The following is a 27484-nucleotide window of genomic DNA, read 5'->3' as shown; positions in this document are numbered from 1 at the left end:
GAGAGGTTTCAGAAAGCAGGCTCTACAACCACCAGGATGTGAGAAGGACTTTGATTTTTGTATTTCTGTCCCCACCTAAAGTATGAGATCTTGAAGGTCAAATGATACAAATACATATAATCTATATATTTGTTTATTTACAGGTATACTCTAGATCATAGTGGATATCTAACAAAATGAATGGCCACATTATGTCTGAAAAATTTAAAAAAGAAAAGAGAACTTGAAGAGGATTTTCTTAAACTGCGAGGGTCATAGCCTGACCATGATCATACAAGATACAGTTCGTCAAGTTGGTCCTATATAGGTAAGAAAAAAATCGTCAGTTTTGAAATATTTGATTGATATTTTGTAGATCACTTCATCAACAGTTGCTCAAAAGAAAAAGAAAAAACGACAAAAAAATAAAAAATAGAAATAAAAAATGGCATCTCCTCATCGGCACAGGTTCTACCCTCAGGTAGAAGAGCAATGGTGAGTGGAGGCAGAGGATTCAGGCATAGTGCTTCCCTCAGCTTCCATTAAGAAACACACAAGGTCTCTAAGATTATATATTTATATATATATATATATATGTATGTATATATTAAAAAAACCACACACACAAAGAAAAACAAAATGAAATAAAATCATATTTTCAAGCATGAGAACTGACATGTTTAAAAAACAAAAAAGATGATGAGGAGAAACATATAATTCATACTAAGGTTTGGATATATCTTCATATTCTGCATTTAAATATATATGAATGTGTGAGTGCGCAGTACACATGAATGCATACATATATGCGCACAAGCACACAGCCATGTTATACTTAACATTTCTACAGTGAAAAAATAGAATGTCTTTAAACATAATATGAACAGATAAGCTTTTCTCTTTTCCTGCTAATTTTAAAAAATGATACAACATCTGTTAGAAAACTAAACTGAAAAAAACAAAACAACCAAAAACATAATAAAAAGTCAACTATGTAGTGTAAAATAAGTCGTCATAATACAACATTAATGTTTTCGTAATGTTACAATAACAATAAGGCTTTTTTGGAAATAAGAAAAGATTACACACAGTTCTGTCCATCGCGCCGGCTTTTGTGCACACCCACCGGAAACCTGCGCGGGATCCGTAACGCTCGCGTATACCGAAATGAAAACCCGGTGATCTCAAAAGCTTGATTTTTCTTTTTAAATCACAACATACACTAGTGTGTCGACCTGCAGTTGTTCGGGGAGAGTAGGGAGGGGTTGGTGGGGGTAATACGTTTAAAGTTAATCTTTTTTTCGTTTGGGGATGTGCAAGTAACTTGTACTGGAGAGTTTCAGGAACGCGTCACAGCGTCGAGATCCATCATGGCTCCTTGGTCTGGCTGTGTCACCCACAGAGACATCACCTTGAAAACGGAGGGCAAATACCAAAGCATCTGTTTTTTTTTGTTTTTTTTGTTTAAATGTATCCACCTGTCACCAAAACACACAAACAGTGGAACTAAAGGCCAATTTTTCAACCACATTAATGTGCAGCTTGGTAACTGCAGCAGGCCTTTGCCACTTGAGTGTCTTATACAATGATATAGATGATTATAGAGGAGGCTGGGCGAGAGGGAGGGGAAAAGGAGGCGTGGACGATGACGTCAAGTGGATGCGCTTTCAGTCATGCCAGTTATCAGAGATGGCATCTTTGATTCATCAGTTTCCTCTCCTTCCAAAGTCACACGTACAGCGTACACGAGATAAGCAGCATGTTTGGTTTTGACAGAAAATCATAATAATAAAAAAAAACGAGAAAAACGAGATAATTCCTCATTAGACAAAGTTCTGGAGGATGACGATGAGCATTGGTCACTGTACACAAAGAGAGCCCTCACTTTTGCGGCAATCCTTGTTTGGTTGTTCCATTTTTGTTCCAAAGCTTTCCCCCCCCACCAGGTTTATCTCTTGTTCAAAACCGTGGATGTTGAAACCGCAGCCCCACAATGTAGTGGTTCCAAAGACAGGAGCGATTGTTAAAAAACAGAAGAAAGAAAGAAAAATCACGGGACACGGCTGCCGCTTGTCTCACCTTGGCTGCACGCAAGACGACGCGGCGGAAGCTTCGTGCAGCAGGCGAGACTTTTATCCGGTGACTGATCTTTGCACTGTTAATATACTGGCGTGGTGCAACATTCCTGCGATTACCTGGCTGAGGATACTGATTTCACACGAATTCACAACTGATGCAATTAGCACATTTTAAGAAATGTGTCGCTGTTTTCATCCTCACAACTGTAAGAAAACCAAAAAGTGTCTTCTTTTAGCTCTTAGTGCTCGAGAAGAAGTCGCTTTAATAGTCGAGTGTTATCCCACACAAAATACTGTAAAAACTTTAAGTTTTCTTGAAGGATTTGGTGCCGAATGTGAGTGAACTTGTCCTTTTCTGTTTATTTTGTTTCACTTTTTTTGTACAGCTTGATAAATCTTTTATGCAGGCAACCAGTTTCTTCATTTCTCACAATATTACTCACACACTGTGTTGATGGAAATACTTGAACCCCTTTTACACCCGAGCATATCAAAAAACAAGATAGTCACCAAGTCTTGGCTACATCCATCTGCTTCTCAGTGTTTTTTAGATTTTTATTTGTATTTTTTTTGCCTTCCTTTTCCTTCGTCATCTGTCGCTTGTTACTGTTGTGTCACGAAGATATTTTTTGAGAAGAGAAACGTCCACGAATGTTTACAATGTCCTCCACATTGAAACACTTGAGGTAAGGTAAGCAGTCTGACACTTTGATCAAAACCCGCCCCACATCTTGAGCCACAGCATCTGGTTCCTCCCCTGCCGAGGATCTTCTTTTCTTGAGATGATGGACAATTTTCTTGTGTTTCCTTGTGGCATATTTGAAAAGTCAAATTGGACTCTGAACTGGTTGGACCGGGTGTTGTCTTAAAAAAAAAAAAATCTAGGAGATCCTGGTTGATGTGGCTGAATTGGCGGTGGCGATGTGGTTGTTTGCTGTCGTTTTAAATTTTAGTTCCTATGGCTCAAGAGGCTGTTGAGGTGGGGGTGGGGGGGCAACAGGATTCAGAGGAGGGGGGGGGGGGGAGATGGCTTTTTACGTTGCATAGTGATCAAAGCTTCCTAAGTACTCCAGAGCTGCGTGATAGCAGAATTGATACTCATCCTGTGGAGGGAAAAAAACAGACAGACGCATAACAAATTGCATTAGAACACTTCCCCAGGAGTTTAATGACATGAGAGATTACAATTTTCAGACAATTTCAACTTGCAGTAAATTTCGCAATTTGCTGAGGCAGCGCATGTCCTGACAAGATCATTCTATAGATCCTATACCTAAGTAGAAAGCCTAGATTGGCATGAGCAAAAATCTTTTGCTAAATACAAAAACTTGATTTTGCATTTACCCATTTTCACACAGGAAGACCAGAAAACCAATAATAGACCTTATGGGGGTGAAGACACCCACCCAAAAGTGGTTTAATAGAGCGTTGCTAACTTATTGGTGGTCTTTTAAAATTCCATAAGTCTATCCAAATAAGGAGCAGTGTATGTTATTGTGTGTGACTCTGTGATTTCTCACCTCAGTTTGGACCATAGCTGGCCTCTGTGTTCGGAGCATCTTCACCGTTTGGAAGATATCAACCACACCTTCATAACGCATCCTTTCCAGGACGATGCTAAGGGTGATAAAGACTCCGGTCCTGCCCACGCCAGCACTGCAAACACAAAAAGAGAAAAAAGTGTATTCAGAAAGATGTAAAGCACGCCCTGTGCACACAGCGAGTGAATGGTGCCTTTGTAAATTGCGCCTTTCTTTCGTGTCGCATGCAGCATTTTGTGGGGGACAGTGACTGCAAAGATCTAAAAATACTTTGCACACTGGAAGCTCTAACCACTTAGAGGAAGCAAACTTCCACAGCTGGACATTCTGCTCCACGATAAAACACCAGTGACACTAGCAAAGGAGGCAATTTGCATGTGAGAACCTCGTGAATCCACTTACATATTGTGGCCACATTCTTGTCTAACACACACACACACACACACACACACACACACACACACACACACACACACACACACAAGCCCAAGGACACATAGGCGCACATTTCAAGTCGCACACAAGCGACCAAGCAAACATTTTGTCTCATTAAGTCCCTCCTCCCATGTGTCGAAAAACTCAGCCTTCTGCTGCTCTCCAGAAATACAGCCCGAGTCTTAACTCAGATCCTGAAATACTTGAGAGCTGCCTCTCTAAGCTGCTTTGCTGTGAAATGACTTCCACTTCACCAATGGAACAATAATTGATATGACAACAGATTTATTTGGGCTTCTTCCAGCCTCTGATGCTATTTTGTCTGAATGGAGAGTGGAAGTGACGGCTGCTGGGAGACACTTTTTTGACTTGTGCGTGAGTTTGTTGACAAGTTTGCGTGTGTCTGCTGGAGGAAAACGGCGCACTTGAGACAAAAGATGACTTGGTATTGTTTGACGCCATTAAATGAAAAAAGAAACAGGAGCCTAATCACCCCCACACTGCAGTATCTCTCAGCCCACCCAAAGCCTCTTCATGGGAGTCAGTCACAGACTGTCACATGGGCTCTTAAACTCACTCAGAGCTCCCCCCTCTCTCTCTTTCTCTCTCACTCTCTTTCAACCTCTCCCACTCCCCAGGAAGATCGACTCTCCAAATCTGAAGGCTCGCCGAGCCACTGCAGACTGAGAGGATTTGGTGTCCCCATTCACAGGAAGTAATCAGGCAATTAATGACAAAAAGCATGTGGGTCTATTAGATAGACGCCGAGGAGGAAGGGAGAAGAATAAAAGAAAAGAGGTGCAGGAGAATGGATGGGCCGAGAGGAAGCGAGAGAGAGCGAGGATTAAGAAACAGACAGGCAGTTGACGAACGGGGTAGGCGGGTGACAGAAGACGAAAGAGTAAGAGAAAAGGAAGCTATAAGCTCTACTCTCGGAAACGACTAAGCCTGAAGGAGGAGGGATGGAGAAAGTTGAGAGGGCTACAATGATTAGATGGGAAAGGAGGTAGCTAGAGTCCCGACAGATAATGCAGCCAACAACTATTACTACTCAACTACTCGAGATACACATCGGTGCAAAATGATTCCCTGATTAATATCATCGAACTCTAATGACATAAAACACTTTGCTGTGTTTACTCGCGCGCACGCCTCAAAATCAGGACCGCATTTGATGAGATGCATCACTTATTTAGGCGCTAAATGCAGCCTCTGTCTGCTTTCTTGTGCATTACTCCAGTCCTGCAATAACCAGGCCTTTCACTTTAAGGACAGCACTCCCATAAAGGCTTCACAGAGGGGTAGAATAACTCAGTCTTAGTGGTGCTAGCCTGACACAAGTCCGAGACAACTCCCAGAGGGTCATTTGATGGCTGGTGACATCATTGCTTTTTAATCCAAAGGACGTTATGCTACATTCGATGATGTCATGGCGCCTCTGCAGTAGAAATGTGGCGCAAAAGTGACACCTATTCTGCTCCAAAGGTAAAGTATTTTTAAGAGACAGCAAGGGAATTATTAGTGTTCGCCCATTTGTATCCTTGGAGCTGAATGCCAATCAAACGTTTAAAAAAAGTGTGTCGGAGATCATATACGAGACATACATTCCGTCTTTGCTTGTCTCGCAGCGTATACAGAACCAAAGCCGTGAAGATTGTCCTCATTTGGCTACTGAGAATAACAAGTCATTCAGACGGATCCCACTCAGGGTTATGAATATTAATAATCTGACGTTCTGCTGGTGACCACTACCAAATATCAATTACTACCTGTAATACAGCATCTCGAGTTAATGGTGAAAGTTACCTTGGAAACTACACCGGAGGTGATAAAAATGCACCACGCAGTGATCGTAAAACCCCCAAAAGAATGGCTGTATCATTTCATATGTCTTCTCCTTGCAAATGCCAAGCCACATCTGAGGCTTATCAATTATGAAAGAGAAGGGCCCGTGGAGGTGCTGAGGTAGTGCACTGCGCTTGGCAAAGAGGAGAAGAGGGATGTTGTTAGAGCTGCGCCTTAGGAGGAGCTCTGCTGCAAAACAATAACCATCTTAAGAAGAGATTTAATCTCGTCTTGAGACTTATATCGCTTTCAAGAAGAGAAGAATGTCTTTAGAGACCGGTTTGAGGCAAAGCAGGTGACAAGTCATCTCCTTTTAGGAAAACAATTATTAATATAAAATAAAATATACAAGCCATATAATGCACATGACAACATTACCTGCAGTGGACAGAGATTGGGCCATCCTGCCCAAACTGCTCCTTGGTTTTATGCACCTGGCCAATAAAATCAATGAATCCTTCCCCCGATTTGGGCACGCCTTGCTCTGGCCAATCAGTAAACTGGAACTGCCTTACTGTTCTGGATTGGCCATCCTGCAAAACAGAGAGAAAATGAGGTGAGTAGCAAAGATACATTTAAGGTTATCTTAAATGGCGACAGTTCCCACCAACAATTCCACAGTATCAGTATCCTTCCACCAACTCTATGCAGAATAAATGCACTACTAATAGAAGGATCCCCTGTTGGTTGTATGCAAGCATGTTTCTGCTTTGTCTCTCCATCTGAATTGAGGGTCTAGACAAAGGTTGTCACTTGCTAGAGGTTGAAATCGATTTGACTTGAATTTGTAAAGCCTTGTTTTTGTCGTTCTCTTGTCGCGTAGGTTCAATAAGAGATAAATGCAAGAACATTTGTTCACACGTGTGGCTGAGAAAAGTGATTCTGACAGAACTAAAAGTTTAAGACGGGCATCCATAATCAGTGTGACCAATCCAGCAGGGAACCAAATGTGAAATATGGTTACAATCTCCCCTTCTCTCTCTTTTTGAGTTATTGTGCTGAATAATGGCTAGAAAAGTGTTTTTGCAGAACATTTTGATACTGGAGTAAAATTGTGACCTTTTTGGATATAAAATGTCATCATTTTATCATTTTATTCTATTAGACAGCAGCTTGAAATGTTGTCATTATTAGCGTATGAATTCTTAAGCTATGGCTGAGAGAGGTCACAGTGACCTTGGGTCCTGGTGAACATTAAAGACAAACTTGAAGAAAATCCCTTAAGGCATTTCTGAGATATTGCATTCTTGAGAAAAAAGGACAAAGTTATGTACATCCACACAGAGGACAAACTGAAAGCAAAAAACGCCTTCGCACTAATTAAATATGCACTTTTTTTCTGTATAAGACTAAACCTGCTGATACAGTGACACACATACTGCTCACAACATAGGGACAGTGTGTCCTCTCTTACTCAAACCCAACTGTTTCCATTTTCTTCCCTATTGTGTTCACAGCGCGCAGTCGTGTGTGTGTGTCACAAAAAGGTCCTAGTTATAGCTAATCAATAGTGCATCTGCCATGACAAGCGTCTTCTCCTAGACACCAAGTTGAATAAGATAATCCTGAGATGCGATCAATAGAGCAACGTGATGGATGAGCACGGAGAGGGAGGGAGGAGGGATGTAAGAAGTAAGAAGGACTTATGGAAAAGAAGGCGGGATTGGAGGATGAAAATTGGAAACAAAAACCCTGACACAATGACGTGCATGTTCGAAAAATGTCAACCTTGACAACTTAATCTTTTATTGATTCTTACAACCTTGTTGTAATGGTGAGGCAACTACATTTGCTTCAACTGCAGTGCAAACAAACGCATTTGAATAGTTTTTTTATCCAATGAAGTGGCATCGCAGGAGGAGAACGGACAGGATCTGCTTTATTATGAGAGAGCTGATTATCCACTCTGAGAATGCACAGTCGATAGTCGTGTCCTTGTAAAGAAACTTCTTTTGATGTTGTCTCAGAGACAGCACATTGCTCGAGAAAGCCGGCGAGCAGACGAGCATTTTCGCAGAGACAAGCTCTCCGCTTGATGCCACCAGTAATTAAGACAACCAGGTGTTCATTTCTCCAGTTGTTTCTCACTTCTCAGCACAGCAGACCTCAGCTTGGATATGAAGTGTCATTCTCGCACATTCTCTATAGATTTTTTCACACACATGGCGGAAGCACAACTGGTTGAGTACTCAGTTGGCAAGTAAACAATTTATTGTTTTTGAAAATCCTGCTATTAGCTGCTAACGATATTTGATTCTAAAATTTGTTTGGAGTAAATTTGACATTTGAAGTTTGTTACAAATGTTAAAAGAGACAAATTCTCAATTATGTTATTGGGGAAAAGAATAACATTGCAATAACATCTTCATCTGAGTAAATTAAAAGTGTCAGTCAGTAGTTAGCTTCAAGCTAACAGTCAGTGCACATGTACAGTGTTTAACCAGTTTATTAGGTCACCACCCAGTGTAAGCTTTATACCACAGCTGCCCTAAATTAACCTTATTGGTAATTACAAAATCATTTGTATGTTTCTGTAATGGTTAATCCACCAGTAATCATTGTTTTTTTTATGCTAAAATCTAATTATCATTGTTATCCACCAATTTTAAATTTACTGATTAAAAAAAAAAAAAAGCTGAAAAATAATAAAAAACATTATTATTTTTTGATAAAGATGGCAAATTATTTACTTGCAGAAAAATGTCTGATTAATTTCTGATGTCTCAGCAAAGTCCACTCAAATTTGGGGTATAAAAATGCTAATTCGGTTTATATATATATATATATATATATATATATATATATATATATATATATATATATATATGTATTAATGAAAATAGCATTTTTACTTTTAAAGACATTATTGAAATTTTCCCCAATATTGTTGAAGAAACTGCAGTATGGTGTATGTAAAGAACAAGATGCAATGAAGACATGCAACATGCTTCATGTCATAAATGACAAAAATCATACTGAGCAGAATTCATGGTAAATGTCAAATGTGTTGAAGTAAACAAGTACCTGAGGGTCTCTAACCATCATGGATGGGAGCTGTCTTACATTCTTACTGATTTATTCTGATTTTTGCCAAGAGCTAACCATCCCCCCGTTCAGACGGTGACTCTATGCTGAACATATATACTTTACGTTGTTACTATATGTCAAAGGATTTAAATAATCTGCCTATTGTCACATGGGACTATACGTGCTGCTGATGTGAGTCTGCATCGCTGCTGCCAAGGGGTACTCTTGTACATTTATTGTGCTTGACAAATACAGTGATTTAGAATCTAATAAGTTAGGCCCCGTATACCAGCTCTCTTTGTAAAACACCTCATGTCTCTTTCCCTGTTTTATGACGCATTGCATGTTTTCTTTCTTGTGTTGCCTTTGTTTTTCCATCTCAAAAACATTTAGCCTCAGCAGGGGGATTAAAAATGAAAGAGGGGCAAAGACAACAACACAATAAACTAAGCACGCGAAAGAAAGAAGGGGGGGGGGGGGTGGGGAGCAAAATTTAACACACAACCTGAGGGCCCACGCGCCGTGTCAAATTGTGTGATTAAATACGTGACTGGCTCGCTAGATGTGAGTGTTGAAGCGTGGAGTCTATGCTATTACTGCGCAGAGGCATGCGAGAGAAACACACACAGCTGTGTGCACACACACACACAGTCATACATATACAAAACAGACAAACATGTACATGTGATCTGTGCAATAGCAGGGTAAGCCCAGGTCACAGACACTTTTAAGTGCATACACAATCAGCAAGATCGACGCACACGCGCGGCCTGAAAGCACAGACCGGACTATCACCTGCTCCATCTCTCCGCTTTGTTTTCTTAACTGTGTGATAAGCTTTGACTGCCTGTTTGCTAACACTGTTTGTTTTGATGATTGAGTCCCCTTGGACAATCCTCGAAAAGAAAAGCAGCACTGACCAGACCTCGGGGCATCGTGTTTGCATGCACGTTAGAGCAATCTCATACTTTATATGCATTCATATCTTCTTACTAAAACGATGGTAGCGCATGTATGCATATGTACAGTGTTGGGGAGTAACGGAATACATGTACCGCCGTTACGTATTTAGAATACAAAATATGAGTAACTGTATTCCGTTACAGTTACCGTTTAAAAAGGTGGTATTCAGAATACAGTTACTTTGTTGAAATAAATGGATTACACTGCGGTACTTTCCTGTTTCATTTTGTCGCGGGTCAGGACTGTTTGGGTTTTGTTTGACAGCTACGTTCTGTTGTTCCAGGTGGCAGCGTTACGGTTGCCATGGTTACAGGGCGACGCTCTCTCTCTCTTTCTGCGACTGTGTGTTTCCTGGGTGAGAGAGCGCCTTTTTGTTGTTGTTGTTGTGCTAAGCTAACAGGCAGAATGCTACAAGCATAGCTCTAAAGAATGTAGCATCATTGGCAGTATAGTCCGTGTTGCAGGGAGAATGCACTGCCATACACGTTATGGGTCTGTGAGCGCGAGGAGGGAGAAAAAGGCGAGTGGAAAGGTACGAGTTGTCGTCGAGGAAAAACGGGAGCTGGAAACATGTAAATATAATAATAACCACTGCAGCCAAGAAGAGTGCCTGACGAGCCCAGTTGTAAGTAAGCTATTAAGACTCGACTGTACACCGTGTTCGTGTTTTCCTCCGAAAACAATAAGTTCCGTTGGAGCAGTCTTTCAACGCCTCTCTCTGTCTCTCGCAAGAAAAATTGACCCACACAACAAAGTAAAGCTATTTTTCGGCTATGAGCCGACAGGGACCCCGCCGTATTAGTCAGAGGTCCCTTTACTACAGTTCGGAGTCGCGGACCTTCAGTAATAGTAATAAATCACACAGCAATAGTACATTCACGTTGTTGTAAAAAGCACGATAATATATTAAGTAATCCAAAGTATTCAGAATACGTTACTCTCATTGAGTAACGTAACGGAATACGTTACAGAATACATTTTGGGGCATGTATTCTGTATTCTGTAACGGAATACATTTTAAAAGTAACCTTCCCAACACTGCATATGTATCTGTGTGTATTCAAGCTACTCCGAAACGACTGGGTCAATCTTACCGAAACTGTGCACGAACATCGTCACACTCACAGCGATAACCTCTACAGTTTTGTTCCACTCACTAAATATGGGATGAAGAATTAGAAAAAGCAGGCCCGGCTAGTGTGTTTAATCTATCAGAGCCTTTGGAAGATGATATCTGAACTTATGCGCATGAACTAATAGAAATATACAGAGGAAAGGAGATCGGCATGAGCCTTTTCATGAGTGCATGTGTGCGCCTTAATTGCTTTAATACCAACAGGATGATGCCTGGGAAATCAGTGGGTATATCAGCCGAGACGGGAGATTTTCATCTCTCTGCTAGATTTCTACTGTTGCTCCTTTGAACTGTCTGACCTAATTTGACCAAAAAAGAAATGTTATCGGAGGTAAAGAGATAACTACAAAAGAGCAGAGTAGCTTCTTAACAGTTCAGGGTGAGAAAAGTCAGTTCAGTAGTGAAACACTGTATGGAAATCTATCTCACAATAGAAACAGAAAAAAACTCTTTTAAGGAAGGTTTTTGGGATAAATATGACGAGACTGCGATGTTTTTCTGTTTACGTGGCCTAGTTTTACTCAACTTGCTTAATCTTCGACATTTCCAACACCTCAGTGAGTTGTTGATGGCGCATCTGTCCAAATTATAACATCTTTTTTTTTTTTTACTCTTATACTTTTAGTCTTTTGAGGAGGCTAAAAATGCGTCATTGGCACACAACTTCTGATGAACAAAAGCATAAAGAAGAAGACTGGAAAAAGTCCCTCTTGCGCTTTGATACAAAGAAACTGCAGCTGAATATCTATTGAATGCTGACAGCAATTTAGTACAACGTTTTCTTTTAAGGTGTGATGGGCAGATTTCAGATTTACGCCCCAGCGTCAACAACAAAAGCCGCTGAACAGAAAAAATACAACATGTAGGCTACAGTGTGGAAACATGTACAGGCTCTGTGTTTATGTAGGCTTTTCAAGGGTGTAATGTATTGTATTTATATATTTTGCATTCATTGGAAAATTTCACATCTTGTGCCCTATTTAACCCTCCCAAACCGCCAAAGGACCCCCTCTTACCCTGGCGTCTGTGACCTTGAACTCTCGGAGGATGTACTGAGGCATGTTATACTCTGCCATGGGGTCTACCACAAAGTACTGATACCTGGCAGAGCGCTCTGCAGGCCAGTACTGGTGACATTTTTCCTGTTTGAAAAAAAATAGTGATGATTTTTAGTGGAATTTTTTATGGCGTTTTACATTTTGATTTTAAATTATTTTAATTTTTAAGCAAAAAGAGACAGATAAATAACATAAATCAGCGTCGTACCCGTCCCATCTCTCTAAGTTTGGTCAACATGACTACAATAGTGGAGTTGTTCTCCCAGAGCATTCTCCAGAAGTCTTCTGTAGTCTCCGCCAGAGGGCCCTGCGTGGCAATGTAGGCTTTCTGTTGCCTGTTTAAACAGTAAAGTCACACCATGTTTACTTGAGTAATTAACTGTAAACACCACTGATGCAAATTCAGAGGGGGAAAAACAAAATCAACCGTATGACACAAACTTGTGGACGATAAGTAAACTTGATGATTGCTTTTACATAATAATACACACGATTACATGACTGCTATGAGGAAAAAATACAAAAATAGAATGAATATTTCTCTCATTTTCTTTATTCCATGTAATATATGTCTCTGATCAATCAAGATGTTTCTTTGCAGTAGAAATAAACACATGAATAAATAAGCAGTTACTTCACTCATGCTGGCGTGCTTTTCTGCCATCTCAACTCTTCCTACCTGTATCCATCAATAAAGCTGGCATTGATGTAGTCAGATCCTTCCAGGCCTCTGATTGGCTGCAGGCAAACACGAGTGGTCTCGTAGGGCATGATGTTAACCAGCCGATTTTTGAACTTGTTGCAGGGAAGGTTGGCACTGATGAAGCGCGACGTGTGGGCTTTGGAGTTGGCCAAACGCTGTTGGGGGAAGACAAAGGGATAGTTTAACATACCAGAAGATAAGCAATAACAATAACAGTACAGACTAAGGTAAAAATATAGTATAGTGTTAAAAAAAAAAGAGACATTTAGTAAGACTGCAATGAATGATGCAGAGGAGGAGAATAAAGATTAAAAGCAGAGAAATGTGAGAAGATAGCACTGCAGAGGAAAGAAGTAAAAGAAAAAGGAAGAGCAGGAGAGGATGAAGAAGACAGGTGCAAGATAGCTAGAAAGTGGAGAATATCAATTGCAGAAAGTAATAAAGAAGACCTAATCTAATCTGATCTGTCACCCACGATGCCACAGCTTCAAAGGACATTGTTTATCAGGAATATATTTATCAGAAAGCAATTCAAAACTTTATTCCCGTTTGCAACTTGTGAGGTCCTGGAGGGTCAGATAAAATGACGGAAAATACGTTACACACCCAGACTAACAAGCCTCTGGATCAAGCCTGTATGAAACAGAAAACTTGCCTAAAAGTGGGTCAGTCGCAGCTTTGATAATGGCAGTGTGCATAAAACATAGACTCACATAGGGATGCTCAGAAAGACAAACACACACGCACGCTGCATAATGATCAAAATGAAAATGCCGTACTGCTACATCATCACCGTCATAAGGATCTCAGCGCGAGTTTGTGGGTCAGCAAGTCCTATGATCTCCTCCTTTTGGCTTCGACGTCTCAATAAAGAATATGTGTGTGTGTGTTCTTGCTCGTTAGCAAGCAAATAGAAGATACCCTTGTCAGATGGTTTAGGACCCCTTTCAGACAGAACGCACGGCGCGCTGAAAACACCAGCAGCATCACAAGAAATGAGAACGAGACAAGAGATGAGCTGCAGCTGACCCCGGTGAAAAAGAAGGCGGGATGTGAATATATTTTCTAGATTTTCCAGCTCCCAATACTTGTCAAAATACAAAAAGTCAGTGTGTTCATGCTTTTATGTGTGCGCAAACCAGGTCTAACTTTCCATTTTCTCTTCCAATTAGAGTATTCTCGGTCTCTCTTTCTCTTTCCCCCCTCGTATAGCACCAGCAGCTCTCTATCAGTGGCTTCTTGGAGTCCATCCAGTGTTTGCCTCCTCCTCCTCCCATGCCTTTATCCCTTGCTACTGTCTTGCTTTTGATCTGTGTTTCACAGAGGCACCTGGAAGGGCTTAAGGTGGCCTGGCAGTGCTAAAGAGGCCCTCAGCTACACCACAGAGGGTGAAGGGAACTGCGCCAGACCTGGCAGCCTCAATCTCTTCACCTCATACTAGCTCCTTCCCATTTATAGTACAGCATATCTGGTCAGTTTTCATTCCATTTGGCATGTTGCACCGAAACATATATTTGGTTATGTATCAGAAACTAGAGCTTAAAGAAGCACTGTGACCAAAAACGCAGTAGGACCATCCCCAGTAGGCTTCCCTGGACATAACCAAATCTAAGTGGGAAGTCAGAACCCTGTAATAGAAAATACAAGGGTCTGAGAATATTAAATACCATCTGGCATTTCTATAAATCTATAGTAAAGTATTCTGAATATCACTACAGATTTACACATATTTATTCTTTTTAGTACATTTACTATCTATTAGATCATAGGTTTTCGGTTTATTTCTAGTAAATACTATCTTTCCAATTGTGTACTTCTTTAATTATTAATTATGCATTGCCATGCAAAGCCTTGTGAGAGTTTTGTATATGTATATAACTGTTTCTATATAACTCGAGAAGATTTTTGTATTTTTGTTTGGACTTGGATCCCAATTTAAACAGCTGAATCCCAACTCATACTTGCTTCTATTTAAATTGAAATTTATCCCAGCAGCTCAGTAGCATTTTGTTGTGTGTGTATGTTGTAATCCACATACTGTTGCAAAATACGTTCTACAAGCATGCTATGTGCATAAATCTCCATAAAAATGCACATACTGTGAGCAAGAAAGCATTTTTGTCTGACTACTTCATGACAAAATTATCTTCAGGGATTCCCAACAGTTATGGCTTAACTCTGCGTGACTATGTATCCTACCTGAGAATGACAGTGCCCTCCCACTCTCGCCTATAGTGCAGTATTCTGTCAAATCACTTCCTTACTGCCAACTTAGTATACACTCGTCCCTTTGTTCATTAGCCAAACGTTCCTCCCTCCGCTTGCCTCACCTTCCACCTCCATTTGTCATCATCAAGTATTAATTACTTAGCTCAACCACCCCTTTTCTCACACGCCTACCCCCTCTGTACTGACAGCAGGGTGGATGTTATTAATCCCCGTTCGACTCCTGATGCCAGCTCAGCATTATTTCCCGATACAGATGGCAGTGGAGTTTCCGTCACTGTTGTGCACCAGTGAGAAGACACCCCCCAAAAAAAGACTAATCGCACTGGCACTGTTGTTGTTTCTTGGTAGGGAGGCTGCGTTGATGAAAAGCGATGACGAATGATTCAAGAATCTGTGTGCGTAATCCAAGGTCAGCAGATGCTAACTGGTGTGCCAAAGTTGAGGTGACTTTACTTTATGGACGGGTGACAAATTATAGGATAAGCCCCCCAACTCAATTAACTGGCAGTGACTCTACAAGTAGCATTCTTCCAAAAGATATGTGATGTTTGATGGTGGTGATGGAGAGCACTTTCTAATATGCCACGATGTCTCATAGATGGTCAGCTAGATTGATGCCCGGTGGCTGTGACGAATTGCAACGGCTGTATAAAGGAAAAAGTACACGATGCCAGCTAATATCCCCCCGCTGTAGCAGTCGCCCAGTCTCCCCATCGCAGGATTCAAGGGTTTATGTTTTTCCTTTAATAAGTCACCCCTCTGTACGTAAACACTATGCTTTGCTGTCTTTCTCACCTACTGCTTTTTCATTAATTTTTTCTTTCTTAAAACCGAAAATCCGTGCTGCTCTGAGCCAAAAAATCCTTTGTCTTGCCCCTGCTAGATTAAACCCAATTTCTTAGCCTAAGCATATTATTGCAAAATCCTCAAAAATGAACAATGTGGCCCAACAGCAAAGGGCTTCTTATTTCTCTTTTCTAGCTCTGGAAAAAAAAATACTACACCTCAATAGCATTGTGTACCTAAATGATGAAACGTTTTAAGTGAAGCACAAGAAAGTAAAGGAAATTTGTTTTTTAGTCACCTGTTACTTGGATAGCATCCGTAAAAAACTGACAAATAGCTGCCATTCAAATAAGGCAGTTTAAATATACCTTCTACAGTGATGCTACACTGTATAAACTGCATCTTCACTCAACTAAAATGTTATTCTTTCAGTCCCCCCACCCACCCAGGCAGTGACAGCAACCATCCAATTTGTCTCTTTCCTAGTCTCCTAATTTAGTTTCACAGCTTCTTGTCAGAAACACAGATGCTGATAGTTAAGAACCACTGAAAAAACACCAAAACAAAACAAAAAAACCCCAAATCAAAATACAAAGAAACGTATTATCACAAAGCAAAGAGCAATGACTGAAACCAAAAATTAAGCACACTGCAAATAATGATGAAGAAAAATATGAAAAGCAATGAAATTGGATTTGCATCCAGAATAACTGCTGGGAAGATAAAGCTGGCAGCTAGGCTTATTTAAAAGGCTTACAGTGGCTTAAAACAAGGTGTCAGAAAAACATACCGGTGCCGTCTTCATTATTTAGTTATGATAAGGACTACAGAGAGGAAAGTTAATGTAGACATTGATCTGTGGCTGCTCGTTATTTCCCACTGTCTTGGCAGGTGACTCTGAGGAAAAACTCCAAGCAGGCTCCCTGATAATTTGCATGTCTGACCCCAGCAGAAGTTAAAGTTGATCGGTATATGTAGTTAGGGCTCATTAATAAAGAAACAACAACAACAAAGCAAGGTGTAAAACCCTCTAATTCCAGTGCATAGTGCACTTAAAATGGTCAGAAGGTTATTAAGGTTTTATAGGTTTATTTCCTATACCTTGAACTCCAGCTCCATGCCAGTGACGTGCTCACCGCTCTCCACCTGTGCAAGCTTCTGGATGTAAGAATACAGGCTCCGGGCAGCCACCTCAGTGTTTCCGCAGGCCACCGCCTCCAGCAGTGCGTCATGAATGAAGCTGTACTGGTCTTCGGTCTGCACCATGTAATTCCGCTGCGATCGCATAAGTGTCACATGGCCGTAAATGTCGACCGTCTTCTCGTGCTTGATCCGCTCCAGCATGGCGTCGATGACGATGAAGCAGCCCGTCCGGCCTACGCCCGCACTGGAGTAAAAAAAAAAAAAAAAAAGATACAAAATTACTTTGTGTTTTGGCATTGAATATTTTCAGTGTAATTCACTGTGCCATTATAATGTTTTATATACAGCAAGTCCTGTAAGCTCTGTTGTGAAGTCACACTTTGCATAATTGAATAGGAAGACGCAAAGAGAGAGATGTTATGAAAGCTAAGAGAGGAAATAAATAAACAATAAAGGAAAATGACAAATAGAACAACAGGAGGACAGTGATGGAGACTAGGTGAAGCAAGCCGTCAAATTTCAATTTTATTGTGTAGTGCTTTGGACTCACTGAAGTCTTCTTATCTTGACAAAAAGGAAGGTTTCAATTTGAATAAGCCATCTGAGAAATACCACACGTAAAAGGAGGAAGAGCTAAGGAGTGAAATGGGAGACGCAAAGGAGATGGGAAGGGATTACTTTTGAGGCTTTTTGACAGAAAGAGATAAAAAGAAAAAGGTGGAGAGAATGGCAGCAGGGAAATAAAGCACAAATTAAAGAGAAGGCTGCTGTGACCAATTGAAAATAGAAGAGACAGAGGTCATTTGGGAAAGAGAGTATGCGGTGGTGTAAAGTGTTTTACGTAACCTATAATAGCAAGTACGCAGGTAAAGCCTGCCATTCTGTTGGCTCACGGACACACAATGACCTAATAACAACTGCATTACTGAAGCTGGGATTTTCCATATGCTGGGCTTGACTTCATTTTTGGGAGACCGGCTGGTGCAAGAACCACTCCTCGGTTCCTTTGAAGCACAAAAGTGAATCAAATTACAAACCGACCTGCAGTGAGCAATGATTGGTCCAGCGTCAGGCGGATTGCAAGTCTTCACCCTACGGAGGAAGGCCAGGAACGGGGTTGGGTACTCTGGTACGCCGTGGTCAGGCCAGGCGGTGAACTGGAACTGACGAACCTCCCGCTTCTCACTCGAACCATTCTGCATAACACACAGAGAGGCTGGTTGCACTGTGTTTGCACTGGGTCATTCAGTAGCTTTATTGTTGGTCTATAAACCCAAATGGTGTCTTGATAACGGTGCTGCTTTGTGCAACTTGGCTGTTACAGAGAGATGTTGTACAGTGAGACCACAAAACATTCAGAAAGCTGACATACTGACGTATTTAGTGGATACACCTGCTTACCACAAAGATGGGATTTCAGGTCAAATAAAAAGTTGCACTTTGTAGCCTTGATGAGTAAAATGCACTATAGTTTAGGTTAAAATCATCTATGATGAAATGCTTTCAACACATGCAGCTCATCAATGGCTTCAACAGTAAATCTAATAGAAAAGCTGGGGGACTGTGTAAATTGTATTGATTTGGAAATCATTTAAACCCTGTCCTTGCTGGACTGTCTCACCGAGTTAAAATTGTGGATGAAGCAAAGAAGTGGACCTCTTGAACCTCACTCGTCTTGGCCCTCCAAAACACGGGACGGATCACACATTTGATAAACAGATAAATGCTGTTGCTACAGTTAGTTTCTTCTACCCGAGGCAAAAGGCTAAGCCCTCTCTCTCTTTTGCTAAGAAGGCAAACCATGCTTGAAAAAGAAGGCACTGGACTTGTTCAAGTGTGTGAGGATGTTTCACCTTTCATACAAGAGGTTTCTTTAGTTCTAAAAGATTTTTCAAGCTCCTACGACTACCATGACCTGGATGACTGAGAGCCTAGACGGACTAGTTCATACCTTCATTTCACCCAGGCTTGCTTTTTGGAGTAGTTTTTATTTGAGAATCGGCCAGGCGCTGCGTTCTCCTCTGCAACCAAAATGCAGCAGCTCAAGTCCTGACAGGCACCTGCAAGCGAGCTCGTATTTCCCCTCTTTTTGGATGTTTTAACTACACATTCTCTGAAATGATCATTGAGATCAGCTGACCAGATGCTTCTGGTCTTACTGTGAAGCAGATTAAAGCATAGAGGAGACCTGGCCTTCTCTGTAGATGCCCCTGAACTTTGAAACAGCCCGCGCCCTTGAAATGAGCACCTCAGCAACACTCGACATCTTCAAGAGCCGCTTGAAAACTCATTTTTATTCCTAGGCATTTAAACCAGACCGAGGCTTGGCATCTGTTTTTCCTCTGTCTACTTTTCTGCACTATGCCAGTTTAGTTTAGTTTAGTTGTTCAACACAGAGACAAAATATCAAAGACTGAAAGTGGAAAAAATTCAAAAAAAGTTGAAACAAGGGTCCTGAAAATGGTCATAAATATAACTGGGTTTAATAGAAGCATCCACTGGAGTTTGTGAGTAGGTTTTTTAGCAGTTTAAGAATAACTCAGTAACACAAGACTAAGTGTCAGTGTAATTGCAGTGTAATACTGCAAAGAATGTGCCGCTTTCATAGTCTCCAGTACAAAATACATTAAAAAGGGACAAAGCTGAAAACCAGCTACAGTATAAACTTAGAAATTCTGATCACTTATCACTGATGTCCTTTAAAGGGGTTTGGGTGTTCATTAAAGCGCATGGACATTACGGACACAGGAAATGCAGTCCGTCCATCCATCCATCTTCTTCTGCTTATCCGGGCAGCAACCTAAGCAGAGAAGCCAAGACCTCCCTCTCCCCAGCCACCTCCTCCAGCTTATCCACCAAGGTGCTCCCAGGCCAGCCGAGAGATATAATCTCTCCAGCGTGTCCTGGGTCTGCCCCGTGGCCTCATCCCGGTGGGGCAAAACACCTCACCCAGGAGGCATCCTTGTCAGATGCCAGAACCACCTGAACTCGCTCCTTTCGATGTGGATGAGCCGCATGCGGCATGCTGTGAACATCTTATTATTGCAGAACATTTTGAGAGGCTCAAAACCCATCCTCTCAAGCAAGAATGGGAAAACATGTTTGTGTTTGGGGGCTGAGCTGCAGTTTTGAGAGCTCAGTGTTGTTAAAAAAAGAAAGAGGTGATGCAAACCAGTGGTAAACACGCCCCTGTCACGATTTTGTTTTGAAATGTGTCGCTGGCATCACATTAAATAAAATAAGCGTATATTTAAACATTTTACAGCTGTTTAAATCCGCTCTCATTTACAAAATGGGCTTTGCAGTTTTTGGGAAATCTTTTTCTTTCTTTTGATCATGATTTTACACAGTTTGAACTCGTTGTTGTAGTAGATATCATTTTCATGCTGATCAGCAATGATGTGCGTGTGCTCATGTACTCATTGTTGTTGCTGAGAACACTCGGGACATGATACAAGCGGCAAACACTCATATTACACACCCGTTTGACAGCTCCTGTCATAAAATCCACTATTGAGGCATCAAAACTGGGATCCAGAGGAAGAATTTTGTGAAGGACAAGAAGAAAGAGACTGAGAGAAAGATCAGCCTCGCATCTTCCTGTCCGCTTCCCCCTCCTCACAGAAGATCCTCTAATGTAGGCACTGTTTGCATTTCAGTGAAGTGCTTCTACTTGCCTGACAGAGGGAATTTTTCCTTGCTGAATAAATGAATAAATGAGTGTGGTAATTAAAAGCAAACTGACCTACTTCTTGTTTTCCTTTTTTTTGGACATTCCCCATTTCTGGAGTTGGAAGACAGGATGAATACGACTGCTACCTGGCTGCTGGTTTTAAAGTCTTTTTTTTTTTGTCAAGAATTTATCAGCGGACACAATCCTGCGTCACTGTAGGATACACATACATATAGATATGTACCACAGCAGCTGCTTTGTGAATGTGCCGTGTGTTTGTCTGTGTGCCTCTGCCACCTGATTCTTCACACAAATTCAACAAAGTGAAAACAGCTCAGTGAGAAATCCCGGCAATGGCTTCAGGTATAAGCAAGAGGGAAGAGGGTGAGCAGAAAAAAGAAGAAAGCACCGGCGGGTGTGATAGAGGCTGAGAGCGGCAGAATGTAAATGGCCCTGAATGTCAACCAGCTTTAAAGCGCCACGGCTGCTGATACGTTGCTATCTTTACTGTCACTGGTTTGCCTCAGCATCCATTGTTCCATTGACAATTCAGGTAAAAAAAAAAAAAAAGTCAACAGTGACTTAACACTGGTGTAATCTTGGCAAAAGGAAAATTCTGGAAATGTCTAATCCTTCCAGTGGCTGGTTCAGCTCCTATCACAGAACCTGTCTTTGCAGGTTCTGTGATAGGGCTGCGAGTGAGAACAGGGTGCATGTAATGTATGTGTGCTGGTGCGGTAATAATACACTGGTTTGTGTGTGGCATCATATTTATGCATGTAGCATTTCCGATATTTGTGCAAAAGCATGAATGCAAGCTTGGATGTGCAAAATCTGTCTTGAGAATGTGCTCATTCACATGGAGAAAGTGCACTGCAATACGTCATATGAAATATCTTAATTAGAGGGAATACACACTATGCCTCCCCTCTTATTTTAGAGCATTTTACTATTATAAAATTATAAAAACAAAAACGTGATTATAAAAACAGTTTGTTTAAGCATCCCTTTCACATATTGATATGAATGAAACAGTCGCGTGTTCCTGCCACTAACAGTACACAACAAACCTTTCTGCCTTTTAAAGTCAACGCAGATGATTACTGGAGTAATATCTTATTTAGGAAATTAATACACCGTTACATTGCTCTGTCATAATTGAATCACATATGAAGAGTCACATATCTAAATGGACTCTTCATGCCCCTTTAAGCAGGAGATTTGTGGTAAAAGCACATCTATTTTTAGTCAGGATTTGTTATTATAACAAGATCATAATGGTTAATGGATATTTGTTCAAATACTATCATTTTTTCTGTCAACCTCCCCAGTAGCTTTTCAGACGTATCGATAAAGATATTTAAAATTGCTTCTTTGTATCAAGGCACGGGTCCCGCAGCTTCTGATGTAGCTCTTCTGCTTTTAGCATATAAACATATAGTGTTATTTGAAGACAACTATGCTATTACTTGCCAAATTTGATAAAAACAAAACAGTCTGTTCAATGCGATCATGTTTTTTTTTTTTTTTACTTGTTTTTAAAAGCTAGGTAAGTAAGATTATCCTGTTATGATCATTTTTCATTTGAATAAATATTTTCCCCGCTTTTTTTCCCTCGTTTTTGAGATTGCAGTCTTTGCAGTGAGCATAGCTCTGAATATCTGTGCAGGGCTGTGTGTGCGTGCACAGAAGCATGAGAGCAGTCTGCCAATTATGTATATTGAGTTTCTCTTCTGCTCACTTTACCTAAGTGCTCCAATTTGGCAGATGCACATAAACAGATGATCTATTGAGGAGAGCGAGAGAGCTGTGCAAGGTAAAAAGGGCTGGACTGGGAGGACAATAGAAACAAAGGGTTTTATTTGTACATATCTTCGCTTTAAGCAGAAAAATACCATGTGGTTTATACCAATATTTTCAATGTTTATGCAGACCTTGTGCTTGTATTTCTACAAGGCGTGTCCTCTGGACTATCACTCTCTTTGCTGAAAAGACATTTATGAGGACGCTGCTATTCATTTTTTGAACCATTTAAGATAATGGCTGTAATTCATTTGCTTGGACATGTTTGCACATCACTTTTGAATTGACAAGTACTGTTTATCAAACATAAGACAGGAGTACAAATAGTAGTGTGTAGGCGAACAATGTGAGGAACCATCTTACCTTGTGCAAAGAGAAAGTGCGCACGCAGAAAGTGGCCAATTCTATCGTGTCCAAAAGGGTCACTTGGGTCATACCGTAGGTCTCTGTACCTCGACTTGGCCAGTATTGATCACACTTAATCTGGGAGAGAAAGAGAGGCATTAGCTACAGCATGAAAAACCTCACGGACATAAAAAGGCACGGTTAGGACATTTTTTAAATCACATTTATTCGTATCATGGCGTGCTCTCGCAGCAAGCTCTCCTTTGGACTGAAACAGTGCAGTGGTGACAGAAACACCGGGGCAGCTTCTCTATAATTCACATCTGAGAAACAACATTATGCACACTGAACAGATGTGCCTGTCACAGCGACTCCAATCTCACTGCATAACTTTACCAACCTCACACAAATCCAGCCTGCTTCCTTCCTTGCCTTTTTCTTAAAACAAAACATATTCAACAGTAATGTGAAACACAAGGAATGTAATTGAAATCTCGGGAACTTGATGACTTTCCATAATCACAGCTGCTATAATTTCAAATCTTCATACGGAAACCTGGACACTTTTTAAAAGTTTATTAAGGAAAAAAACAAAACAAAACAAAACACTTTTTAGAGCAAACCCTTGATTTGTTGTGACTGTTAACATTTTTTCTAGTCCTGTGGCACTACACACAAGCACACAAACCACGTCAGTCCACCTAATAAAGATTCATTCAATATGGGGTGTGATGTGCCAGCGGACATCAGATCAGATGTGACAGCTTGTGAGGGAGACGCTGCTCTCCAGTTTTCTCTCCCATTTCCTGGTCGAGCTGACACTCGAGCTCCAGCACCCGCTAACCCTGATCACGTTTGACAGGAGTGGAATGCGCATGTCAGGATGGAAGGTAGGTAAACAATTCAAAAGAGGACGGAGAAAGGGAAAATGAGTGGAGACACCTGGGGTGAGTGAGCCTGATGTTGACACAGGTTTGACTCGACAGCACGAAACATCATGGTTGGCTTTTTGACATTTAGACAAGTCGACTCCTCGAGAGGACTAAATATTATCACGGCGGACTCACTTAAGTAAAAGTATCAATCCACTGTGAGAAAAAAAAATCCTTTACAGGAAAAGGTCCTGCACTGAAAATGGTAAGAATCACAGAAGCATGAGAACAAAATGTAAAAAAAATTATTAAAAGTATTCATCATGCAGCAGGATGATTTCTAGCTAAACTTCCAAGTGTATTATTATTATATTAGTGGATTATTATACATGCACCCACTGGTCACTTTAATAGGAACATCATGCTAGTATGGTGTTGGGCACCCTGCTGCCTGTATAACTGGCCCAATTTCTTAGGGCATGGATTCAACAAGGTGCTGGAAACATTCCTCAGAGATTGTGGGCCACACTGACATAACAGCATCATGCAGATCATCATGGCTGCACAGCCACCATGTGAATCTTTCATGCATCCCAAAGGTGATCTATTGATTTGTGAAGTGGTGACTGTGGAGAGCATTTGAGGACAGTGAACTGTCACGTTGAGATGATTTGAGCTTTATGACATTATTATGCGCGTTATCCTGCTGAAAGCACCATGATCACAAAGGGATGGGCGTGATCAGCAACAATGTAACAATGCAAAGAGCAACTGTTACATTACTATTCCAAACATGAAAAAAAAACCATTACCAAACACCACACTCACCCCACTCCCATTTTAAGTGCAATGAAACATAATGGTGTTTTAGAGCTAATGGGATAAAGTTACATTTTATCAGCAAAATATATTGCCTGGGCAAGTTTATGCAACTTCACGTACTTAAATGTTAGTCTCCTCTCTTATTCTTAGAGATGCAGTGTCTCAACTGCTGATATCCCATAATGTGTACCAAATAAATGACAGGTGCAGTCTCATTTGCAGCAGTGATTATCATAAACTGCGTTGAACGCTATTCCCCCACCGCCAAATATTTAAGGTTTTCTTTAATGTAGTCTTATTTGTCATTTCTAAGCTAGGACCCAGTTCCTTCACACATTACAAAAACAGGATGCTGAGCTTCCTGAATCTAAGCCACTGTTCTCTCTGGATCGTTTTCTCTCTATATTCTACAATCAACAGATGGCTGTAGGAGAGACTGGTCGCAGGTACTGCAAATACTCTACAGCACTCTAGCACTCCCGTTCTTAAAATTTCATTTGAGCTTCCTGCACTAAGCAGTCTAAGTTCAACAACTCGCTATGCTCTCTGGGACATGCAACAGCTTGTGGTTTCTGCTGCAAATAAGGAGAGAAAACAGAGCTAAGCCTGTGAAGGTACTCCCAGTGGATACGCAGCCTTACTTATCAGATGTGCGCAGGTAGAGTGTCTTTGAGTTAGCTCTGCTTTATCAGCCTCCCCAGTTGCTTTAACCACCCCATTCAAATATCTACAGTTCTCTGAAAGCAATCTATCCCAAGAAAATGAAGTCTGATTGCCTACCAATGGAGTTCAGTTATGCAACTGGGAAATCAATGTAAAGCTGTGCCATTTTCAGCAGCTGGTTGTTGTACTTGGTTGTGTAATGCACTGATTTGATTCCAAGGCTTATTTAAAAGAAAACATCATTTTCAAGCGATTTGTAAGGTTGGGGGTTTAAAAAGAAGCGTACAGAAAAGCAGCCCAGATATGCCGAGTGGACCTACCCGCGACTTCTCTTCCAGCCGGGTCATCATGACAATAGTGGCTGCTCTCTGTTCCCACACCATCCTCCAGAAGTCTCCAAATGTCTCTGGTAAAGGTCCTTGGGTGGCAATGTAAGCATTCTGCTTCCTGTAGCCATCAATGTAGTTAGCGTTGATGTAATCGCTGCCTGTTATACCTACACGTAGGCAGATAGAGGAAAAAAAAAACAGAGATTAAAAGATGGAACGTGTACCTTTGATGGCTTTTCCTTTATTATTCTTTTTCCAAACCTCATTTATCAGACTTTTTCATTAACACAATTATTATCACGCCATCTGCCTCAGTAAATCCCAGTTGTCACACGCACTGACACAGTTCCCAGCCAAGGAAGGAGTACGTGTAAATGTGAAGACCAGAATAAGACAAGTCAGGAGAATTTGGCTGAATTCCCGTAACATTTCCCAAACTGTCCAAACTACAGTGGCAATGTCTTTCAATATGCTGTCGACCACGTCAGCTTCTAAGAAACTTGTCAGGAAAGGGGTATTATCACCTGATGATAATAAAAGCCTTTACTCACTTGTAATTTATTATGTTACTAATACATATTTATTGAGTTTTAATAATTTACTTATTACACCACTGAAGTGTAAGCAGCTTTCTACACTGAGGTTCTCTTTTATTTTTTTGCATTACGAAGCTTAATTCATGCAGTATTGTGCATCTATTAGCAATTTACTATGTTTTTATTAACAGCTAATTATGCCTTTTGCAGTTCTCCCATCTGTAATGATCACAAACCAGATTTTTGTGCGCTTTTAAATTAATTCAACACATCTGTCACAATATTCTATCATTTTTCTTTTCTACGTTTGTGGCTCTTTCCAGGTTCCCGTAGATATCGTGTTTACCACCACAACAGACCAAAAAGATGATGGAAGATAGTGGAAAGTAAAACAGCTTTTCAGCCAACATAGCTACGAGGTAGATTTAGCTTCAGTCCCCCTGAGCCTGCTACCATGCTGTGATATACACCGGTCCTACTAAATCTAGCTAGAAGGAGGTCTTTTGCTGTGGAGAAAGATCTGAAATGTTTTTAATGCACAGGATTGTGTAAATGTGCTCACAAGTCAAGGTGCCCTTGAGTTTAAAAAGGAGTCACTAAAGGACAAAATGCTTTAAATGTTAACAGGATTATCTTGTGATTGGAGTGTCTTACATCGAGCGTCTGGCAGTGATAAGGCAGAGCATCACCCATCTTCATTTACCAACTTCTACAATCTCTCCATTTGAGAAGAGGCTTCGGCGTGACAGCATCTGTGTGTCGGAGACTCATGTCTCTTTGACATCTGACATCTCTTCGCTCAAGCAACAAACAATGAAAAACTCGACCGGACTCGTTTAAAAGAGGCGACTCGGTGAGGGCTATGGCCTGGGCGGAGAGGAAGGATGTAATATACAGAGGAAGGGAGAGACCGAGCGAGAGGCAGAAAGAGCAGGGAGGGTGAAAAGACGAAAAGAAAGAACAAAGAATCGAAGTAAAGAAGAGAAAAGAAAGTCAAATGTCATTAAAACGGATACCACGTTGCACAATTTGACTGGGCTGCCTTGGCTTTAGTCATAGCTAAGTGAACAGAGAATGGTGGCGTGCATGAATTGTTCTACTGCTGCGACTAATAGCAAAATCACTGCAGTGTAAAATAGAAATTTCAGACTTGATTAATTTATGTATTTATGGACGAGGCATTTTATTTCCCTGGGATAATTTTGTTATGCATGTTGCTGCACCCTAAAATTGGACTGACTACTGCAAGATACCGAAATCTAGCCCGAGCAGTTATTTCACACAAAAGGAGAGGACTCTGGAGCAGAGAGTTTGGCATTACTGTGAAGGAGTCGGCAGCTCTTCTGGTGATGCAAAGCCAGAACAATGTCAGCAGTGAAGGGTGACTACCTCTGACAATGTCCCTTGAGATTTAGGAGTCAGAGGAAGAATTTTTCTGGCTCTGAGATTCTCACCACCGTGTCTATAGGCAGCTAGAGGGAAGTCAAGACAGGGGCGTAGATGTGATGAGACAAATGGG

At 41.0% G+C, this 27484-nt stretch overlaps 1 protein-coding gene across 16 annotated transcripts in view; it reads right to left on the bottom strand.

Moving 5' to 3' along the window:
• Positions 1–2922: 2922 nt before the first annotated feature.
• The window catches only part of ptprsa (protein tyrosine phosphatase receptor type Sa), a 230880-nt gene continuing 206318 nt past the window's right edge, over positions 2923–27484 (bottom strand). For all 16 annotated transcript variants that reach the window (XM_026143591.1, XM_026143599.1, XM_026143595.1 and 13 more), the window contains 10 exons: positions 25421–25596; positions 22762–22881; positions 17964–18118; positions 16881–17166; positions 12741–12919; positions 12270–12396; positions 12020–12145; positions 6257–6411; positions 3578–3713; positions 2923–3160 (listed from right to left, as the gene is read on the bottom strand). In XM_026143591.1, coding sequence (XP_025999376.1) covers positions 3092–3160; positions 3578–3713; positions 6257–6411; positions 12020–12145; positions 12270–12396; positions 12741–12919; positions 16881–17166; positions 17964–18118; positions 22762–22881; positions 25421–25596 — 1529 coding nt within the window. In that variant the 3' untranslated portion in view covers positions 2923–3091. The remainder of the gene's footprint in view (positions 3161–3577; positions 3714–6256; positions 6412–12019; positions 12146–12269; positions 12397–12740; positions 12920–16880; positions 17167–17963; positions 18119–22761; positions 22882–25420; positions 25597–27484) is intronic.

Source organism: Astatotilapia calliptera, chromosome 15 (genome assembly GCF_900246225.1).
Source record: "Astatotilapia calliptera chromosome 15, fAstCal1.2, whole genome shotgun sequence".
NCBI classification, from domain to species: domain Eukaryota; kingdom Metazoa; phylum Chordata; class Actinopteri; order Cichliformes; family Cichlidae; genus Astatotilapia; species Astatotilapia calliptera.
Note: the sequence above shows the minus strand (reverse complement) of the source record. Positions and strands in the feature narration are given on the sequence as shown.